At 37.0% G+C, this 22,557-nt stretch overlaps 1 protein-coding gene across 1 annotated transcript in view; it reads right to left on the bottom strand.

The window, feature by feature from the left end:
* Nucleotides 1–8,361, bottom strand: part of LOC149780053 (nuclear receptor subfamily 5 group A member 2-like) — a 73,246-nt gene extending 64,885 nt beyond the window's left edge. Inside the window, exon 1 of the mRNA XM_089936806.1 lies at nucleotides 8,144–8,361. Coding sequence (XP_089792932.1) covers nucleotides 8,144–8,249 — 106 coding nt within the window. The 5' untranslated portion in view covers nucleotides 8,250–8,361. The remainder of the gene's footprint in view (nucleotides 1–8,143) is intronic.
* Between the last annotated feature and the right edge of the window lie 14,196 nt (nucleotides 8,362–22,557).

Raw genomic sequence — 22,557 nt, 5'->3', positions numbered from 1 at the left:
GACAGCACGTTTCAAACACAAGCAGGTCCAGAAAATCCAGTGGCTCATATCCTGTCCTCTACACAGAAGCCAAAATCCAGGTTTCATCTATACTGATAAATGTAGGTTTGATCATGAGCACTCAAAAATTTAAAGTTATTGAATTTTTCATATCATGGTGTTTGCATAGGTTTACTATGGCTTGCCATAAACCACTTAGCAGTAGCAGAGAGTAGTTGCTTTATTAAAAACAAGGAACTTGCCATAAACCACTTGGCAGATGCACAGAGTAGTTGCTTTATTGAAACCAATGAACGTGCCATAAAACACTTGGCAGTGGCAGAGAGTAGTTGCTTTATTGAAAACAATGAACTTGCCATAAACCACTTGGCAGTGGCATAGAGTAGTTACTTTACTGAAACCAATGAACTTGCCATAAAACACTTGGCAGTGGCATAGAGTAGTTGCTTTATTGAAACCAATGAACTTGCTATAAAACACTTGGCAGTGGCATAGAGTAGTTACTTTATTGAAAACAATGAACTTGCCATAAACCACTTGTCAGTTGCAGAGTAGTTGCTTTACTAAAAATATGAAACTTGACCAAACCGATTGGCAGTGCAAAGAGTTGTTGCTGTAAACAGAGGAAGGCAAAATTAAGATTCACTTTTTGAATCCTACCTGCCTGAGATTAATAAGCTTAAGTTTTATCTTGTCAAACATAACAGTCTAATATATAAGGTAAAAAAGCATGTTTCTGGTCAGCAGAAACCAGAAATGCTAGGGTTGGCAACAGAACAACATGAATTGCTGGCCAGCAGTTCCTGTTGTTCTTTTGCCAATTTTCTTTTACCTAATCTTAACATGACATGAAACTGCAATTCCATCACTTTCAAAAGGAGAAAAAGAACAATGAAAAAAGTGTATGATCATTACACCACTCCCTCGATAACTCACAATCTGATAACTCATGAATCCATTTACAACGCGGGGTCAGGCATGGATCCCATTTTTAAAACCAGAAAATACCCCCAAAATTGATTTGCTATTTCTTGATCTTGAAGAAAATCGAGATTAAAATCAGTAACTGAAACTCTCACGTATTGCTCATTTTATCATCGATAAACGGTAGATAGCACTTGGAAATTTTCATCAACGCTATGAAAAATAAAATATAAAAATAGGTCATACAATTTTTTACATTTTCTTTCCAAACGACGTTCCAAGTACATCACAATTAATGATACATAAGGAAATTTCGATCAATGAAAAATGTCTCTCATGCCAAGTGGAGGCAGTACTTTAATAAATAAATACAAATTAAATAATTTTTTATCAATTGAAATTTGTGTTCTAGTTCAATCCTTTAATTCCTTTTAAGTGCAATCGTTATAAATGCAACGTGTCCTCTTGCAATTACACGTAAAATGCGTCAATCTACCGTAACAGCTATGTTCGCAAGAATTTCTCTGAGAACCTAATTAAGTGCTGACTGTGTTTTGATAAACGACTTCCGGAAGTATTTGTTGTATTGTTGTACTGAATTAAAAGCTAGCCTCCTTTGTAATCTTTGTATTATCACATTAAATATGTCTTTTGAATTAAATAAAGGAGATAAAATAAATAAAAAAGTTAAAAGGCACAAAAATCCACAGGAGTCTGACAATTTATCACTAAAGAATGGCGAAATCTCTGACAACATGAAATCACCTTATCGGTGATATAATGTTGCCAGAGATTTCACCGTACTTTACTGATAAAACATCAGACTCCTCTGAAAAAAACTTAAAATCTAGAGGCCTCGGTCGTAATTCGGGTGAACTCACTTCATTTGATGAATCAAACAATTATAAATGTTACTGAGTATGTAACATAAACTACCTTAAATTAACAGACTCTTTCATAACTGTGATCAAAGATAACAAGGCAGCCAAGCGAAACTGAGAGTTCGTAAAATAAAGAGTTTGATTTCACAGATACGGACCATTGTGGCCAAGCGAGTTTCAGAGAATTCTTGAACTGGCACTTCGAGATATCCCCAAGAACAAGAAGAATTTTCATTATTAATTCCAGTTAATTCACGACATCAATATTGTACTAATTGAGCAATACAAAAATTGAGTTTCACTATAGACAATTGTCAAACAAAATAAATGTTGCATGTTTTTTTTAAAAAGGAATCTTGTTTGGTGGTGTATCAACAGTCAGTCTAGTTCCCTGCTCTGTGGACACCCGATTTGGCAGGATAATATTAAAAACTACTACGGGAAACAGACTCATCAAGATCATCAAAAAGGAGTGACGTACTACACAGATCTTTTTCACACATACACATGATGGTTGTTGAAACCAGTTGGAGGTATCACGGTACCAATTGTTTTTCCATAGACCTCAATGCTAATGTTTTGTGAAATAAATATACTTTCTATCCTACCTCTGCATGCATGTCACACACTGTCACTGAGAACAATGTTAGATTGTCAATTTGACAAAGACAAAACCAGGTACGCCACTGCAATTAAGAGAGATAACTCTGCTAGAACTAGACAAAGGTAAGAGTTATCTAGTTACAACAGACATATTTTCAGCCATGTGCACCACATTTGAAAAATAAATCATTAAAAAAATGAAATATGATCTAGATATGAATTAACATATCTCACATGTTGCCAAGACGCTCAACTTTTTTAAAGCCTAATAGAAAGTACAACTCTTACATAATGCACCAATCACAGCTAGTGCTGTTCTTTACACTTAGGGCTTGTACAATTGGTACCGTTATACCTGCAATGATCTTTCATATATTGGACATTTTGAAAATAAATGTCATCTAAATAGCATAACGAACAAATTCTTTAGAAAAAGCACGTTATTAGAAATTATTATCGATGTGACTGAGAAATGAGGATTCAGTCAATAAACAGCCCTGTTCCGTAATGACGATCTCCCCCAACAGTTTTCTCGATGTCATAGCAATTTTTTAAAAATTTTTGGAGGTCCCTCGGTAACTTGCGCCTCGCTCATAGTGTGGTGTATGTGGACCCCGTTGTATGCAAGTTATCGAGGGAGAGGTGTATTTTCTTACATATCTGGATTAAATTCTCAGCCTCATATTGTCACATTCAAGAGAAATTAATTTTTAGAATTATCCCAATTTTTAAATGATACTGCATCCTACAATTTGCACCTGGGTGAATGAGGGTCTAAAGTGGTCACCTTTACAGAAGACTCTGTGACTGAGGGTCTAAAGTGATCACCTTTACAGAACACATGCATCTCACCTCTATCTATGGGTTTGAGTTTTGGCCATAATGGATATATGAGAAAGCCTGACAGTAGTTTCCCCAGGCTCTTCTTCCACCAAATGTACTGGCTGCCATGTCTAGTTTAATATGTGCTGTTTAATGGGTTAACCCCAGAAAACACAAACACAATCATTACTAAAGATTTCAATGAATATCCAGGTACTCAGATACCTGCCCGTTCATAATTACCTTGGTAATAAAATTAGCTATAGGCATACATGCCAACCCCTGGTGAGGAAAAAGTGTAATCCAAGTGGACAAAGAGTAAACCAAGTAGAAAAAGAGTAATCCACATATAATATGATACAAATTCAATGAGCATACATACAAAATGATTTATTTATCCCTCTGGAATTTTAACATCAATTACTGCTTCAAGTTTTTGTATATAACACTTTGAGCTTTAAAAAGCAACCAACTCTCATATTACATTTCAAAACACTTTGTACCAGCTGAGATTATGAATGTTTTGCACACCAGTAAAGCACTAAGTGCTGGGTTAGAGAGCCTGGATCTGAATTCAGTTTTATTTTTGTGAACAATACTGAACAATCTCTCATAGTCAACATTAGAATGGTAAAGAACCAATATTCCTTTTATAACCTGACAAAGAAGAGGAAATTTATATCTTACAGTTATTAGGTCTTTTAGATGGGAAATAAGATGAAAAAATCAACTCTATCCATATGAAGTACATTGTCAGGTAGAGTGGAGTGCCAACTTGATACTTCAGGATTTCTTCTAATTTATCAGCAGCTTTTCCTGCAACATGGTGCATCATACGACAGAGACAACCTGATATATACAGTAATGGAGACATTTGTCAAAATATAGAATTCAACTCCTTTATGAATTCCAGTCATCACTGATGCATTATTAGCTTAAAATCCCATACAATTTGCCAACTGAAGTTTATTCAAAGTATTATCAAGCAAATAAATAAATTGTTTTCTCCATTGGAATCTACTGTTAAATCTGGTAAAGAAAGAAGAGCTCTCTGATTTTGCCCTTTTCGTTGTCAAAGTCTCTTACATAGACTGGGTACAACTTTTTGTCACAATCACTACTCATGTCTGTTGCAATACTAAATGGCACAATTTTCATGGCTTCTGCAATTTTAAGTGAAGTATCTTCTGCTAAACACCTAACAATATTAGATGATTTTGTTCTCGCACATGCATATTTTCTGCAATTTTGGAATCAAGAGGCATCCGTTTGAACAAAGGTCCAATGTAGTCTTCTACCGCTAGAAGTTGTCCATGTTTTATTAAGATCTCAGTAGATAATGCATTTGCATTTATAAAATTTGTGTACACAATTTAGTTCTGCTGTACAAAATGAAGTTATCTCAGTACTAAAGTTAGTAAACAAGCTAATTCAAGATTTCTTGTTTTACCACCATGACCAGTATTAAAATCCTTTCCACGCAGCCTGCAAGGGACATGAAGATCCCTAGAATGGAACGCTGTATTGTGTAATTCATAATTTCATGTATTCATCTCTGAATCAGTTTTTCGTCTTTTCCTAATCCATCTGCAAAATTATTTGAAAAATATTTTTGCTCTAACATGCATGGACTAAAATAAATCGGACTCGACTTTTAGCGTCAAATACCTACAGACTGGTTCTGTTCTGAATTAGAACAAAGAATCTGCTAGCAAAGATTAAAGTTAGAAAACCAGTCTGTACTCTCCTAACTAAGCCATACTGCTGCTATAAATAGAAACCAAGGTCAAAAGTTGAAACCAGCATGTTTCTTTAAGTAGGGCAACTGCTATAAATAGAACAATACTGTTAGGAAAGTGCATGCAAGTCTTCAGACAAGGGCACTCTTATGTCGTAGTTACATAGAAGCCATCTTTTCTAGAATATGGCCTGTGGGATTAATGGGATGTTAGTAAAAATGAGAAAACAAATTATTAATTATTTTGGAGGGGGGTTTATCAAACAAGCGTAATCCGAATACAGTTACACATAACGTGTAATTTGTTGAAAAAAGCGTAATGATTACGCCAAAAGCATAATGGTTGGCATGTATGTATAGGGTACCATTTCAGTTCATGTAAATACAGGAAAAAGAATGCTTCCAAATTCAGATCAAAGATTATATCTCGTGATGTCAGGAGCGAGCATGACACAAAATAATGAGCACAGTTCAAGACTCATGTTATGTGACAATGACCCATCATAGACCTTTGTCTACTGCTCTTTATATTGCCACCATTTACCATGTGGCTAATAGTTTCCACATTTTCTATTTATAGTACATTACATGTCTTGAAGAAAACATGGGTTTCTTGAATTTGACACATTGTGTCACAGTTTAATTATAGTCTGATACATACTTATGTAACAGATCTGTCTATATTTTAAAAGAAAACAAAGTGCCAAATATTATCAAGTGAAGTCGGCTTTACTGATGTGTCTCATGGATGTTTATGCCTGAAAAATGTTAGAGGATAGGGATTTTGTTAAGTTGAAGAATCTGTTGCATCAGGAAAAGGACAAATCAACAGCTCCTTACAAAGTTTGAAAGTGGAATTCTGCAGCAATTTAACACAGCATTTGTAGTCTTCACATTTAATAGAATTTCCCTTTGATCGGGTTACCCGGGTAACTGATCATTAAGATTGTCATGTGCATGGTTGGCTTTTTCTAAACTTTTGGCATCTCTAATCTTTACATTTTCCAGTTCTTTGACTTAACAAATGTGTGTATTTCAATCAGGTCAACAAAGTACTGGATGCTCCTCCATTATTCTGATAAATTTATTCACTACTTCACTGTATGGGCCTATTATCATTTTTCTCACCTATTTTGATAATTTTCTAAATAATCCAGTTTTAATTGTTGACAAGTGATATCTGCAAATTAGTATTTCCATTTCAAGTTAAAGAATTTTGCTTTCCAACATTCTTCCACCACTCAGTTTTTTTTGTACCATCTATTAAAATCTTTTTAACCCAAGAGAACTGCTTTTTCCATTCAGGTCTCTTTTAAGTTCGCATGTTTGTAATTCAGCCACCATATTTATCTGCATCCTTAACCAATGCTGAGACAAAATCATTATTAAATATACATTGCAAGTCCAAGTTCTCTTTCTTGTCTTCACTTGTACTCACACTTTCCTATTTTATTAGCATTAATATCATTTTCCATGCAATTCTGTTTCCCTCCCTCCAAAAAAAGCTGACTAACTGAAGCGAGTCAAAGTACTTTCTGCACTTTTTTAAACGGTATCTATTGACAGTATAGTGCCTTAAAATCTAAATTGCACAAAATGAAGTAACAATGATTATTACAATTATTATTATTATTACCATTATTATTAGAAGTAGTAGTATTGCATATTAATGATTGGACAACACTGTCCCACTCAAACTCAGAAAAAGTTGTGATTACATTCTTCATTTATATATATGTCATTACCAATTTAAACAGTCAACGCAACAAAGGGCATTGTTTCCTGTTTACCTGGCATGAAATCATTACCTATGCCTGTTTGCCTATGTATAGGTCTTGGTAACTGTACAGATTGGCCATTGCTGACCAAAAATACAAATAGAGAAGTGTCGGGGAGAGGGATGAGGTGCATAACAATCGTAAGGTAGAATCACGCTGAAACTGTGAACACTCAGAGAATTTAACTCGGAAGCTCTGGTCCTTGATAGCCCCAATATAATGTTTCTATAAAATGCTCCTTTGAGCTATGATGTTAAGAAAAATGCATGCAGCAACATTTGGCACATATGACCATGCAATGTCAAAAATGGCAAAGGATGAGAAAAAATATGTTTAAAGTGTAATGAATAGGAAGATACAAATTCTATGTAGAAGTTATCTATATCAGACAAGAATGGTTAATTACTATGACTTGTACTTATACTAATTAGCCTGTTTCTGCAAATTCTGTATTTACTAAGAAAATGTTCTGACCTACCACTCCAAAATAACTGTTCAAACAGATAACATGGAGTTGGAATTGTCAAGGAAGTTCAATCTTCTAGCATCAAACTCTCATGTACCTGCACTACAAACCAAGTGATTGTGTGCTCATCTTCCAAAAAAAGATTGAACAATCTCAAAGGTAATATATTTTCCCAATTTTTACTACAAATGTCCTGTCTGAAGGTTTGGAGGTAACACGTAACATTAAAAGCAAAAAACTTGGTTCCATTCATGCATTTCTAAGAAACAAATGATAAAGAACTTGTATTTAAATTAAAATGATGAAAAATAATGAATAAACCCAGCAAATTATGTTGGGATACACACACACACACACATACACACACACACACATATATATATATATACACACACACACATACACACACACACACACACACACGCACACACACAGGGAGAGGTCATTTTTAATTGTACAAATAACCTTGAACTGTGAATACTTCACCAGAAGCAAACTACAGGTATGACCATCTGTCGAACACAATGAAGATACTGGTGTATTATAATTAATATAGCCTTGAATGCTTTAATCTGTATCTGCTTTTTATAATAATGAATGATTCGGCTTATGATGCACAACTGCGCTGTCACCAGCTGATAACCCAAGGCCTTGGAAATCAGCTGATTACATCTACGAATCTGTAGCACAGGGTCACAATCCAAGGGAGGTAACTCGCGTCATTTTAAGCACATCAGTGGTGAAAGCATAAACAATTTTCCAATACCTTATCAACACTTTTACAAATTCAAGCTAAAATGAAGACGACATGCGAAAACCTGTTTTCTTTAACAAAGACAAGCACACTGGACACTGATTAACACGTGTCATTTGCCTTTTTGATGACGCTATCACGACTGACAATCAATAAAAGTGACCACAAAGCGCCTACCTTCCCCCTCATGTTGACCAGTCTCCGTCAGCGAAATATCTTCACGTGTGGAAATAATTTCTGTCTTTGGAACGTTATTTTCCACTTTATCCGGATGTTGGATCATTCTCGGAAGTAACGTGGAGACCGAATAGTCCTCTGTTTTCCAGGATCAAACGGTATTTGGATAAAATAGGTAAGCCTAGTGGATAAAAGTCGAGGCCATTTCACAGGCCGACCGACAGCAAATAGTTACTCGGTACGCATGCGCACATGTAGTCGGAAAGTAGGACAACGCATATCATTTGTGTAAACACAGGTTCGAAAGGAAAACGAAATTCTATCATATCATATGATTTAAAGTTTACAACTTTTTCTCTAAACTGTATTTGCTGTTTCTGATATAAATATATATATTTAATAAACAATTTATTTTCCAAGCAAACTAAAGCGTGAAAGATTTTCACAACGTTGCGCATGGAATACCTTACCCACAGCAACCTCTGTCAATAATTCTCTATTCAACATGCAATTTTCCACATGTACAGTCTATTATATATATATATATATATATATATATATATATATATATATATATATATATATGCACATGCTATGATTTTTTTGTGCTAATTTCTAAAAACAGTTTGCAAGGATCAAGGAATTAATGGATCTATCACATAATGAGTGGTAATCGAAAAATATTAACAGTTCATGGGCACACAAAAAATGGTCAAAATTTGTATGCACGCTAATTTAATAGCTAGCACAAGTCGCACAGCTAGGTGCCCCGTTTCAACTATTGTCAACAGTGTTCGGACTTAATGTGTGTGTGTGTGTGTGTGTGTGTGTGTGTGTGTAAGTGCAATAAACTGACTACGAACATTGCAAACTAGTATCTAATTGCATGAGCGCTTTCGACTCTTAACGAGTCTTTTCAAAGGCAAATACAAAACACAAATAAGACAAACAAATAAAACAGAAAAAAAAACATTATGTTTGCAAAACTTTACATGACTGTGACTTGTTTAAGATAAACGCAATAAACTGACTACGAACAGCGCAAAACTAGTATCAAACTAGCATGAGCTATTTCAACTCTTAATTCGTCTTTTCCATAGGCAAATACAAACATAGACAAGCCAAACAAATAAAACAGAAAAACCGTTGTGTTTAAGGTAAGCGTAATAAACAGACTACGAACACACACACACACACACACACACAGATATATATGTATATCTATCCTCCAGTTGGCCTCACACCAGTCGGCATTTTTGCGCTCCTTCTTCCCGTAAGCAGTGATGGCTGAATTGTACACTGAGGCACGGAGGTGGAACCACTTGGAGTCGAAGGTATCATCAGGTGTCGCTTTGGTGAGAGCTTCCTGCAGTTTGCTGATGAACTGCTGTTTTCTCTGGGTTGCTTGCACAGCAGGTGTTGATACGTGGGCGACCCTTCTTCTTGGCATGGTGCAGCTTCTTGGGTATTATTCGCACCTTACTGGCCACGAGGGAATGGTCCGTGTCGCAGTCGGCACTGTGGTAGCTGCGGGTGATGAGGACACTGGCCAGTTCTGCACGCCTGGTGATGACGAGGTCTAGCTGGTGCCAGTGTCGTAAACGTGGGTGTCTCCATGATACCGGGTGGATCTCCTTGCATTTGAAGAAAGTGTTAGTCACACAAAGGCTGTGGGAGCAGCACATCTCCAGCAGTCGCTAGAACTTGTCTTTCTCCTCGAGGGTGGATCAGAGGGTTGGAGCGTACACGCTGAAGATGTTGACTGGGACTGAGGATATTGACAGCTGGAGGGCAAGGATTCTCTCGATACCCGATGACGGAGGTTCAATGAAGGAGACTAGCGTGTCCTTTACAGCAAAGCCGACACCGTGCTGCCTAGGTTCATCCGATGGCTTCCCTTGCCAAAAGGTGTAGTCGGCTTCCCTGATGGTGCCGCTGTCAGCCAGTCAGGTCTCCTGGAGACAGGCAATGTCGATGTTCAGTCGGGAGAGTTCTCTGTTAATGACAACAGTTTTCCGTGTGTCGTCGAACTGCTGTAGGGCAGCGGTTAATCGAGGACACATGGCCCTGATGTTCCAACTTGCAAAACGAAGAGCTGTAGTTTTCTTATTTCTTCTTTGAGTCTTTCCTATTGCGGAGTTTGTACCCTACTTGTCGAGATGGTTATCTAAGCTCCACGCAACCAGTGAAGCAGGCGGGCCATGGCGGGTAGCACCCTACTGACTTGGGGCTGTCCAGCGTGAGTCGGACGGTAGCTGTCCAGTGAGACATGGTAATCTCTCCCACCGTCAGAAGTAACCCCTGGCGCCAAGTTCTACGCCAATCGAGCTTTGACTTAGAACTGGTATACTGCTACGTTCCGTGTTGTGACGACGCCGTACTACGACGCTGGAGTGTCCTCTCCAGTGGAGCTACGAAGCCTGGGCAGGGTGGTATGGAGAATCAGATGTTGCCCATGAGGCAGATCCTCTCTTCACGCAGCTGGTGGACCCAAGTGAACGACGAATACTAATACAGCTTGGCACCAACGGCGTCCCAGGAGTCGCCGGCATGACGTTGAAGTCAATGTCAGACCGCCTTAGGGACTCCGTCTCCGGATTTTTTGTCGGTGTTTACTCCCTTAGCCTTTCCCGTAAATGGGTATAGCCGCAAGGCAGCATAGGTTTTGAATCGGAGCATATATATATATATATATATATATATATATATATATATATATATATATATATATATATATTTACGTCTTCATGCACGTACATTGATCATAAGCTAATTACCAGGTATACAGGATGATTCCGAAGAAGAAACACGAACTCATGCACACACACACACAAATATATATATATATATATATATATATATATATATATATATATATATATATATATATATATATATATATATATATATATATATATATATCCCTCAAGCGGCCATGCCTTTGCATGTATTTGTATTTATTTCAAGTATGCTTTCATTTATCGAAGCTCTTCAAAGCATATGATACTTTTGAAACGTATAAGTTGCAACACATCAAAAATCATGAAAAGTATCGTCAGTCAATAAATTTATTCGAATTGACACGAAATCACGGCTTATAATTTATATGGGAATGTCCTAATATTTGTTTTCTATGGGTGAAATGTGTTGATAAATATGATTAACTTACTGCATTTATGTGGATTTTAGGGTTCCTTACAGTGTCAGAATACGTCAGGATAAACTGAGTCTATGCAAAAGCATAGTGCTGAATTTGACGTGTTCAATACATGATGACGACAAAAAAGAAGACCGGCACGTGGGGTGATTTTTAAAGGGGATACATGAATAAACAAACGGACGAACGATTATGTAGATAAGCTTGTAGACAAACTATATGCTTTAAAATATAGGAGCGATGGAGACAGGCAGACAGACACAGACAGAACGGTGAGTGATTGCAGATAGGAAATAGAGGAAGAGTGTCGCCTTTAATTACACTTATAATCACTACTAAGATAGACTAATCTAGCATTATAATCACACTAAGGATGATATTTGACTACGATACAATTCTGAATGTGACACAATAAACTTGACACCTGATAAAAAAACAAAAACGTGTATCTGAAAATGAAGCAATTAATATAAAGAAGCTAGTCATTAACAGTTAAGTTTTCATATTTTTAAAAGCACCCATTCTTGCCTATTTATACATGTACTATTAGGATACTCGCTGAACCCACGTGGGAGGTGCCGTTAACTTCAGCAAGCTAATGATAATGACAGTAATAGATTTATGTAATCAAAGAACTGTAGTATTAATTTCTCAGGATGTCTTTTATCTCATATCATCATTACAGGGTGAGGACTAAGATCCTTTCGCCGATACCCTTAAGTGCCATTTCTGGAGGGTGCCGTCTTCAGGTAATGATGATAGATCATTTTTTTAAAGCTATGTTGAACCCAATTTGACGACCAGGTAAGTGTATAGGCCATTTTATTGTTGAAATGTAATGTAGAGCCTGGTTCCAAAACCCACTTCGTTCCATGATTAGGCGAACAGTTTGAAACAAGTATTTATTGCATGGATACACTTCCCAATTTCACGTGCTTCTCCACTTCTAACTCGCTATTCGTTTAGAATTTTAGAATCGTGTTAATGACGAACATAAAACGGTTACCCTAAAGTAGTTTGTATATTGATTGCTGTTTTTGAAGGAAAACTATATTTGTGGTTCCGAAATAACTAAAGAGATATATTATGAGAGATTATAACGTACACTAACTTAGAATATACAGTTATCTCATCACCTACGTTCTTAACTACCAATCCACCTACCGACCTACTTACCTATCATATACCTTTAAGCATAACAACCTACGTTTCTATTTACCTCTTCTCCAAACCACCTGTCTAGCAAGCGACTGACAGACCTACATGTCGCCAGTCCAGTAATCTACTACTGCTCACGAGCAGAGACATACACACATATAAACAGACGGATTGATGAGCGAGAGAGAGAGAGAAAGAGATGTTACCCATTCTACTGCAAGTCGTGTACATGCTTTCTATTAGGAGACTCAAATGCTCAAGAATAAATGTAACTGCAAACGCTTGCAGAATCCACCAGTGAATCAAATTGTTACTAGATATGTTATATATGTCTCCGCTAGAGGCAAGTACATTCCGGCACTGAAAGCGTCTAGTAGATGTGTAAAACAAGGTAAAATCAAAACGATCAGGATCACGTTTATCGGCATGTTACTTTTTCACAGAGAAATTCTATACATTACAAGTTAAGATTATCTTTGTCATACCTGTCTACTATATTATTCGATTATTAATGTGTACAAGTTGAATACTGTATGTGAACTGCAAGGATATTTACAAATAAAGTTCTGTAACGGTCTTTTTTTTTATGAATTTTGATACTGTAAATACATTGTAGTAGCAGAAATGTAATTGATCTACAGTGTTCTTTAGTTAGGTTGTAATATTTTAGGTAAATAAACGTTCCTGTAATTGTGCAGGTATATAAAGCGCATTAGACTCTAAAGTGTGTGTGTGTGTGTGTGTGAGAGAGAGAGAGAGAGAGAGGGAGAGAGAGAATAATGTAAGAGTTGTTTCCCTTAACGAATTGTTCGTATCTGCTGCAATGATTGATTTTTCGACCGAGATCTGAAAATAGTATATATACACGAATATGGATTAAATTGTCATATCCAACATTTTCCGAAGGAGACATCATTAATTACGACGCTGTATTTATTCGTGAATGTTTGCGCTGGTCAATTATTCCATCAATCCATCAACTATTTTATGCCAAGCTCGTAATAAAATCAAAATATGTCATACGACTGGAAACTTTGAAAGGTATTATTAGTCCTTTGCATATAAAAATATTCGATCTTTCGAATTGTATATTCAGGCCTTTTTTTCTAAATTATTTTTATTTGAACTGAACATCAGCTAGCTCATATAAAGACATGGTGACGTTCATGTGCCATTTCGAAGCTTAAAAACATAACTGCATTTCGTTTAGGGGTGTTGGCTGATCGCTTGCTTGGTTGTTTTCTGTTAATATGTACATCAACATACGTAAAAGAGATAACATGATGAGACAAATGCAGTAAAGTGCTTTTCCCAGAATCACACCAATGGGGGTAAATCTGACCTGTTTTGGGAAGGATTCAAACTCGCACATTAATCAGGCCTCTGGGTCAGAAATCATGTACTTTTGTTTGAGTATCCATTTGGTGTTACACACATATTAACTTGGGTTTAAATTTGTAACGTACTTTTTTCATTAACAAGCAAGAACACTCACTCAACCGAAGCAGAACAGTCTTTTTTTTTATAAAAAATATTGTTTTTTTTATTATTAATTTTCGTATATCCATCACAACGGTCACAATCAAGAGCAAGACCAATATTACTAATAAAGACACACTTTTCAAGGAAACAGCGGTAGCGCAGCTGGTAAAGCATATGAGTTGTGATTCAAGGGTCGCGAATTAGACACCCGCCCATGCCAGCCCGGGCGCCTTCTTGTCGTCCTTGAAAAAGGCAATTCGCTCCAATTTCCTCAGCATCATGCAGCTATTAGTATATTAGAGACGCCATTAAAACCAACAACAATTAAATAACATTAGAAACTGTTACGATCTATTAAAAACTAAGAAACAAACACACTCAAAAAGATAGAAAGACGTAAGACTGCAAGTTGTACATTGCTTTTATATCTCCGCCCTCGACGAATTTGATCCATTATTCTAAATGTTACTATGTTCAAATTATGCATTATACGTTCAAACGCGCTGATAAAATAATTCCGATGTTATCCTCTGCAGGTTGCAAGAGGCGACCGCTAGAGGTAGGAACCGCCAGTAGTTCAATGTTTAGCGTGCCGGATATCAATTCAATTGCTGCAGTCGAATCATCCCGGGTAGGCAACCGAAATCTGTCCTAAATTAGGCAAGTCACATATTCCGATTGCCTCAGCACTAAATTATCGATTGTGTTCCTTTGTGATCTAACTAAACATAAGCCAACCACAATATACGTGTGAGAACAGTTTGAGTATAGGTGGCATGCATACGCATTTTTTTTTTTAATAGTATCAGCTGATGCGAATCTTCTTCCCAACAGGACTGCCCCCCCCCCCCCACACCATCCCTTAGTTTTGGATAGTAATCTTGACATTTTTTTTAACTGCTGTTTTTTTAAAATTATTATGGCACGTTATCCACTATGTTCCAATACAAATTTCAAGGTTAAATTCTCGAGATACATTCCCTATCAGCTCGCATGCCACATGTCATACGTATAGCCACAAACCCCACAAAATGTACTTGCAAAGCCATACGACGTTTGTGCAAATGTATAAACCATCTGAAGTTGTGCTGCAAAGCTTTCAAGTCCACATATTAAAAGGTGTAGGAAGATTTTTTTCTCTCGATATTATACACGTACAAACTGACACGATCGTGTAGTTCCCACGCTTTTCGCACAAAAACGTTGGAAAATAAGTGTCTCCGAATTTATCATTTGTTATCACAGAACTCTAGTGAATGTTTGCAAGCATCGGTCGGCACATTAACAAAGAAGACTACATACTGCTAAATATTGTAGTTTTGTTTAAAAACTCTATCTATCGTAAGTGTGCGGTCATTGGAAATAGTTTCTGTTAATTGCCTGGTATTGGTTAGATTACAGCAGAAATTACAATTTATACGTGCTGTGATGAATCGTGATTAATATACATGATGTGCTGCATAATTATTTTGAGACTGTCCATTTTCCGCCCGTACTGAAATGTTAAACTGTGTTTTACAAATTTGTTTATTTAGCGTTTGTATTGTATTATTGATTGATTGATTGAGAAAGAATGTTCATTACTTAGGATGTCGTACTACAAACTCTCTTTCTTTCTCTCTCTCTCTCTCTCTCTCTCACACACACACACACAGAGCGGATATTTTCATTGCTAAGACTAGTAAATCAGGTTCAACATGTTACAAAAGTCCGTTTTACATAAAGAACGTCTCTCTCTCTCTCTTTCTCTCTCTCTCTCTCTCTCTCTCTCTCTCTCTCACACACACACATGGTCATGTTAACTACTTGGACTGTAGTCAATCAGGAAAATAATGTGTTGTGTCCTTTGTACATACAGAACGTGCCACTACACACGTATACACATACGGAGCGGACATGTTTATTACTTAGACTGTAGTAAATCAGGTAACATTGTTCTATGTCCGTTGTTTATAAAAAAAAAAAAAAAAAAAAAAAAAAAACATTTGCCTCGACCATCACACAACCACAATGGACGTTCGTTATTTTGACAGTAATTAATCAGTTAAATAATGTGTTTATGTCGAGATCGATATCCATAGACAGACAGACAAACAGACAGAAAGAAAAACAGACAGAGATAGGTTGATGTCCATTGCAAAGGCAGTTTGAAAATCAGACATCTAGTAAAGGAATGCTTTGTATTAACCTTATATTTAGAGAAGTGTAAGTATAACCTGCCAACACTTGGAATACATATTCAGTTAGAGATCCCAGTGTACGTTAAGGTCGGTAAATCATTTATCTCCGCGGACACGGTTTTTCACCCGTGTATCTAAGATTATCAATGGAGTGCATGCGCAGTTGCGACCACCACCCCTCCCCCAGAAAAAACAAAACAACAAACGATAGGGACCTTACCGTGGCCCTGTTGAAATATGTTACTCAGTTTAGAAATTGCAAATATAATATACTAATTATGAGTTAAATATCACAATAATCATAATTAATAATTGAGCCACGCATCGTTTCGATTTGAGCCACCCGCAATTCGCGCATCCTCATGTAGAGGAACACTAATATCCTCGCACATTTCTCAAGATTTAAGATATAACATTTGTTTGGAGAGAAACATATATAGAATTAGTTCCCTAACATCGATATCATAGCTTCATAATTGTCCTTGTTGTATCTTAGCTCTTCAATAACACGATCTGGAAACAACTTGAATAGCCTCTTTTGTGAAACGGAAGATTTTAAAAATATATCTTATATGATTTTATCGATTTAAATGGGAAAGCGCCAATCAGCAAATGCCATCTGCAATTTACACTTTTTTCACGAAGACATTATATTTTTGACATCTAATTGGCTACAAATATTTGTCAAATTGCCCAACATTATAATAGTGTTGCCCTATGCAACCGCCACAGAATTGACCTCTCCGACAGATAAAACCAAAAAGGACCGCAAATACGTACACAGATGGTAATTACTCGTCTTCAACGGGAAATGATCTCAGATGACAAGTACTCTCTTCAACAGGAAACAATCTCGGCAGATGAAATTTTTTAATAATTACATCTTATTATCCCCCTACCTATTTTTGTTTCTTTGAAAAGCGAGGAAGTTATTTTGATATCGTCTGTCTCTCCGTCGTACCAATCTTTATGTCTGTCCGTTACCGTATCGCCTTTTATACTGATGTATGGAATTTCACCAAAACTTGGTGTTTTACTTGTCTATCTACAAGAGGAATTTTATTATTGACCCCCCTTCATTATTCAAATATGCCTTTAAATTTCAAGTACAACGTCATGTTAAAGTATACTTGAATAACACACACACACACACGTGTGTGTGTGTGTTGAGAGATTGAGGGGTCGGATGTCATATCTGTGACGATTTAGACAATCTTTACGCTTTAAGGAGAAAACCCCCATAAACAACATTTTCCTCAAGTAACTGTTAATTACTTTGTGAAGAAGGCACATATTGGTCGAAAATTCAACACATTTTTGATATTACTATATTTATGTTGGTCTGTAGGGTCAGAGTCCATTCCCTATCGAAAAGCTGGAATTCGCGGACTCCATTTGGTGTCGGCATTGGGTAGCCGCTTACTTCATCGAGATATACCTGCATGAAATAGATAGGAATATGATTTATTTTCTTAAAGTATGTCGTTGCTGAAATTTGACCTGGATCTGGCTATTTACATCCCGAGTCACATGATTATACATATTTCGCAACCAAAGTGTCATTGACATAAGAGGTCATATAGTCACGTGATATCGACTATAAATAAATTTCCAATGTTGTTTTACATATAATTTGGGCATATTATATAGGTCACTTAATGTTTGTAACAAACAAAATATAATGCACACTTAATTCTCAACATATTTACTCCGAGAACAACGACCAGAAACCTGTCAGTATCGCATCAGGGTGGAGAAACCCGTTTTCACGAAGTACCGAGCACGTGTCAGCTATGTTTTTTTCTTTTTTTTTTTTTTCTTTTTTTTTTGTTGGTGTCATATGATCATTACATTAACATATGCTCTCTGCGTAGTAAATCTGGTTTTCTTCCAGTTGCTGCAACATTTACAGGTTTTCGGTCGTTGTTTTCACAATAAATATTTAGAGAAAATTTTTACGTTTTTTCATTTTTCTATAAAACTTACGTGACTATTGTTATGTTATGCGAAATAACACAAAGCATGGTTTGGTCTAACTACTTTAATGGCTAGGTTCAACTGACTCCAAGCGGAGAATACCCACGCACACTAGTTTCTCACGATAATGTTATCATAAGTCATATAGGGTTGCAACTGAGTGAGAGCCTGGAGCTGACCTTAGGTGACCTGTAACTGTCAGACCGTTTGTAGCAACGGAATATTAATACCGTGTATTACGACAACTTCCCCAAAACATGAGTTTTGTGCTTTTCTTTTAAATTTGCATATTCATTTCTCCTTTTCTTTTTAATAAATTTGTAAACATATGACTTGATACAGTTCTATTTTGCACACGGGCCCTAAAACACTCACAATCGTTCTTAAACTCATGAAAACAAATACATTGTGATATATTGGTTTTGTCACTTAAATATATAGTGCGAGAGGTCGTGGGTTCGATCGTGGTACTAACAGCTGCCTCGCTTGGCGCTCAGCATTAAGAGGTTAGTGTTAGGACTGGTCGGCCTAGTGTCAGGATAATGTGACTGGGTGGGACATCGTGCGACATGTCTACGGCATGATGCCCCAGTGCCCCAGTGCTGGACATCACTATAAGCTGCCACACTGCAGACATCGTAGCGATATGACTGAAAAATTGTTAAAGCTACGTTAAAACTCCAAATCACACACACACACACACACACACACACACACACACACACACATAAATCCATAGTCCTAACATTTTATTCTTCAGTCCAGTTGTTATCACTGCATATAAACTGACGTGATATAACAGATGTATTATTATGTTCTTAAACACTTTCAGTTTCTAATATTCACAAGATACAGTTTTTGTAATTGACAAAAATTATAGAGTCTACTCCTTGTTTGAATCTCTCCGGTCTGGCTTGGCTCATTGATGACTAATGGCATCTTGTCATTCATTCCAGTGACCTCCTTGTTAGTATCTTCGTATGTATCATATATTTCTGGTATTGTCTCTTTTGCGTGTAACAAATGTCGTCGGTTTCTCCTGTATATAGCACCATCCTAGGTTTTCACATCATGCGACCTTGGCGTGCTACTTTTTCTGACGACTACAGCTGGTTCCCAAAGATCTTGTCTTCTGATTCTAACTTTATCTCCAGAAATCTGATTTGGAAGCTCTTTACTGTTTTGTCATACTGTTTCTTTTGCTGAGTTTTCTTTTCACCCAGTTTCCACTTTAGGCTTCTCTCTTTAATAACTTGCGGATGTAGCTGTATGTTGGTAGTAGGTAAAGTCGATCGAAGTCTTCGACTCGTCACTATTTGTGCCAGACATCCTATATCATCAACTGATGTATTTCGATACTCCAATATAGAAAAATATTGATCTTTTCCATATATCTTTGCCTTATTGAGAATTTCGTTGACAGTTTGAATGGTTCTTTCTGCTAAACCATTAGACTGTGGATACTTGGGACTTGACGTAGAGTGTTTGAATCCCCAGGTTTTTGCAAACTGGCTATATTCTTTTGAGGCGAACCGTGGTCCAGTATCACTCCTTACTTCTCGTGGTATTCCATGTCTTGCAAAAACTGACTTTGTGTGTGTGATTACTGCGCTTGCTCGTGTATTTTCTAACTTGGGAGCTTCAAAATATCTGGAGCAATAGTCTACTATCAAGACATAGTTGTAATTATTACACATAAATAAATAAGTTCCAACCATTTGCCACGGCGCATTAGGTTGTGTAGACAACAATGGTTCTTTGTTTATCTGACTTGTATTCCTGACAAGTAGAACAATTCAATACCGTGTCTGCAATTTGTGCATTCATGCCAGGCCAATACATGTCTCTTGCTCTTTGCTTTGTCTTCTCAATGCCCTTATGACTTTTGTGCAACTCATTGGGCATTTCTTTCTGAAGAGCATCTGGTCTGACAATCTTCTCTCCTTTTATAATGAATCCGTCCATTTTTGAAAGTTCATCTCTGCAGTTCCAGAAATTTCTGATTTCAAAGGGTACGAGATGTTCATCATTTGGCCATCACTTTTGAATCTTTTCTCGTAATTTGGTCATTTTATTATCACGTTAAGTTCCATTCTTTATTGCTTCTAACTGTGTAACTGCAATCTGTATCTTTGACATGATCATGTACACATAGTACTCAATTTCACTATCCATGTCAATCTCAGATATGTTCGTCTATCGGTATGCTCTCGACAATGTATTTGTTACAATTAACTCTTTTCCTGGACAATATGTTAAGTCAGAACTGTACTTCTGCAGTCTTTAAAACATTCTCTGAAGTCTAAGCGGTGTTGAGGATTGATTCCAGAGGTTTATGATCCGATTCAACGTGTACTTGACCATAAATATATTGATTAAACCTTTCAAGACCAAATAACACAACAAGCCTTTCTTTTTTGATCTGTGCATACCTTATTTCTGCATCTGTCAAAGACCTTGATGCAAATGCTATGGTTTGCCTGACTGCATTAACACTGCTCCAAGTCCTGATTTTGATGCATCACAACTAACAACGACAGGCTACATAACATCGAAGCATTTCAACACAGGTTCTTTGCTTAGAAACTGTTTGATCCCGTCAAATGCATGTTTCTGTGCAGTTTCTCAAACAAACTCAGTTTCACTTTTCAAAAGTGCTCTGGGGCCCCGAGTGGCCGAGTGGTCTAAAGCGCTCTCCGTTACGGATCACTGCCATCTCACCTCTGTTTGCATGGGTTCGAGTCTCGGATTCGGCCAATGTGGGTATGTGAGAAAGCTTGCCAGTAGCTTCTCGTGGGTCGGTGGTTCTTCCCGGGGTTTTCCCGGGTTCTTCCTCCACCATTAATACTGGCCGCCATGCATAGCCTATCGTGTGCTGAAAAATGGCGTTAAATCCACAACAACAACAACAACAACAAAAGTGCTCTGATTGGCTCTGTCACTTTAGATATATTTGGGATAAATTTCGCTAGGCAGTTTACTGTACCCAGTAATCTTTCAATTCCTTTCTTGTCCGTCGGAGACGGCATATATGTGATCGCTATTACTTTTTCTGGGTCAGGTTTAATACCTGATGATGTCAACATCTGTCCCACGTAGCACACTTTTGTTAGTCCAAATTGGCATTTTTCCAAATTCAGCGCCAGATTTATTTCCTGGCATCTCTTTAAAACATTTTTTCAGTTTTCCATCATGATCTTGCTTTGAAGTTCCCCAAACAATTATGTCATCTATATCAGTCTCCACCCCAGGCAGGTCCTCAGAATACTATGCCATAAGTTTCTGGAACACTTCTTGAGCCGATTTAATACCAAAAGGAATTCCCAGGTAGCAGTATCTACCAAACGGGGTGTTAAACGTTGTCAATAACCGACTTTCCTCATCCATGGGTAATTGCCAGTAACCATGATTTTCATCTAGTTTGGACAAAACCTTAGCTCCAGCCATCCTTGTGGTTGTATCTTCAATTGTAGGAAGTTGATAATGCTCTCGTTTGATAGTTTGATTCAAGTTTCTCGGATCTAGACAAATTCGTAGTTTTCCCGACTTTGGTTTTTCAGAACTACTAATGAACTGACCCATTCTCTTGGTTCATCTACTTCACGTATTACATTTTTCCGTTCTATCTCTTCCAAAGTTGACGTAAGAGGTTATCGTAAAGCTGTAGGAACATTCCTTGGTGAATTGATGACAGGTTTCAAAGTTTTGTCAATTGCGATATGTTATTTCTGTTTCCATCATCCTAGACCTTTCAACACACTAGGAAATTATTTCATATTGATTGTCCTTATTCCTGTGAACATTGCAAACTACTTGTATTAAGTGCAAATCCTGAGACGCTTTGAACCCAAGAATAGGCGGTTGGTTGTTTTTGTGATATAAAAATCAAGTTCTTGATTCATGCAGTTTAATTTGCATTTGTCTATGACGATTAGTTTTCACCCGAGTAGCTTGTTAGACGGGTCTTGGTTGGTTTTACTTCGACGTTGTCAATGTTCGTTGTTTCAAAAATGTGATTTGGAATGATGTTTACTTGCGAGCCAGTATCAATTTTAAATTTGACATCAGTACTATGAAGAGACAGAGTGATGTAGCATTCTTTGTCACTGATTTCATTGTTTGCCTTTGTCACTGTTCCTACCAAAGATGTTTCTTCCTCTTCACTTGAGTATTCTTGCATGCCTTGCACCCCGTTTGTCTTGCGGCATTTCAGAAAATGATGCTGTTTTCGACACCTGTAGCAACTTTTTGCATATGCTGGACACCTACCTTTTGCATGTAATTTGCCACATTTACCACAGTTAAATAACCTGGAGTCTGATTTCATATATACCATTTCCGCTTTCTTTGGTTGTGCCATTTTCGTTTCTTTTTTCTTCATTTTCACACCATGAACGTCTGATACAGCTGCTTCCTTTTGCATACTTTGAATCGGCTTTTTGGATTCATCTGTTCTGCAG

The sequence above is a fragment of the Sinohyriopsis cumingii genome, chromosome 16 (assembly GCF_028554795.1).
Source record: "Sinohyriopsis cumingii isolate HCF-2022 chromosome 16, ASM2855479v2, whole genome shotgun sequence".
NCBI classification, from domain to species: domain Eukaryota; kingdom Metazoa; phylum Mollusca; class Bivalvia; order Unionida; family Unionidae; genus Sinohyriopsis; species Sinohyriopsis cumingii.
This window is presented reverse-complemented; position numbering and strand designations above follow the sequence as displayed.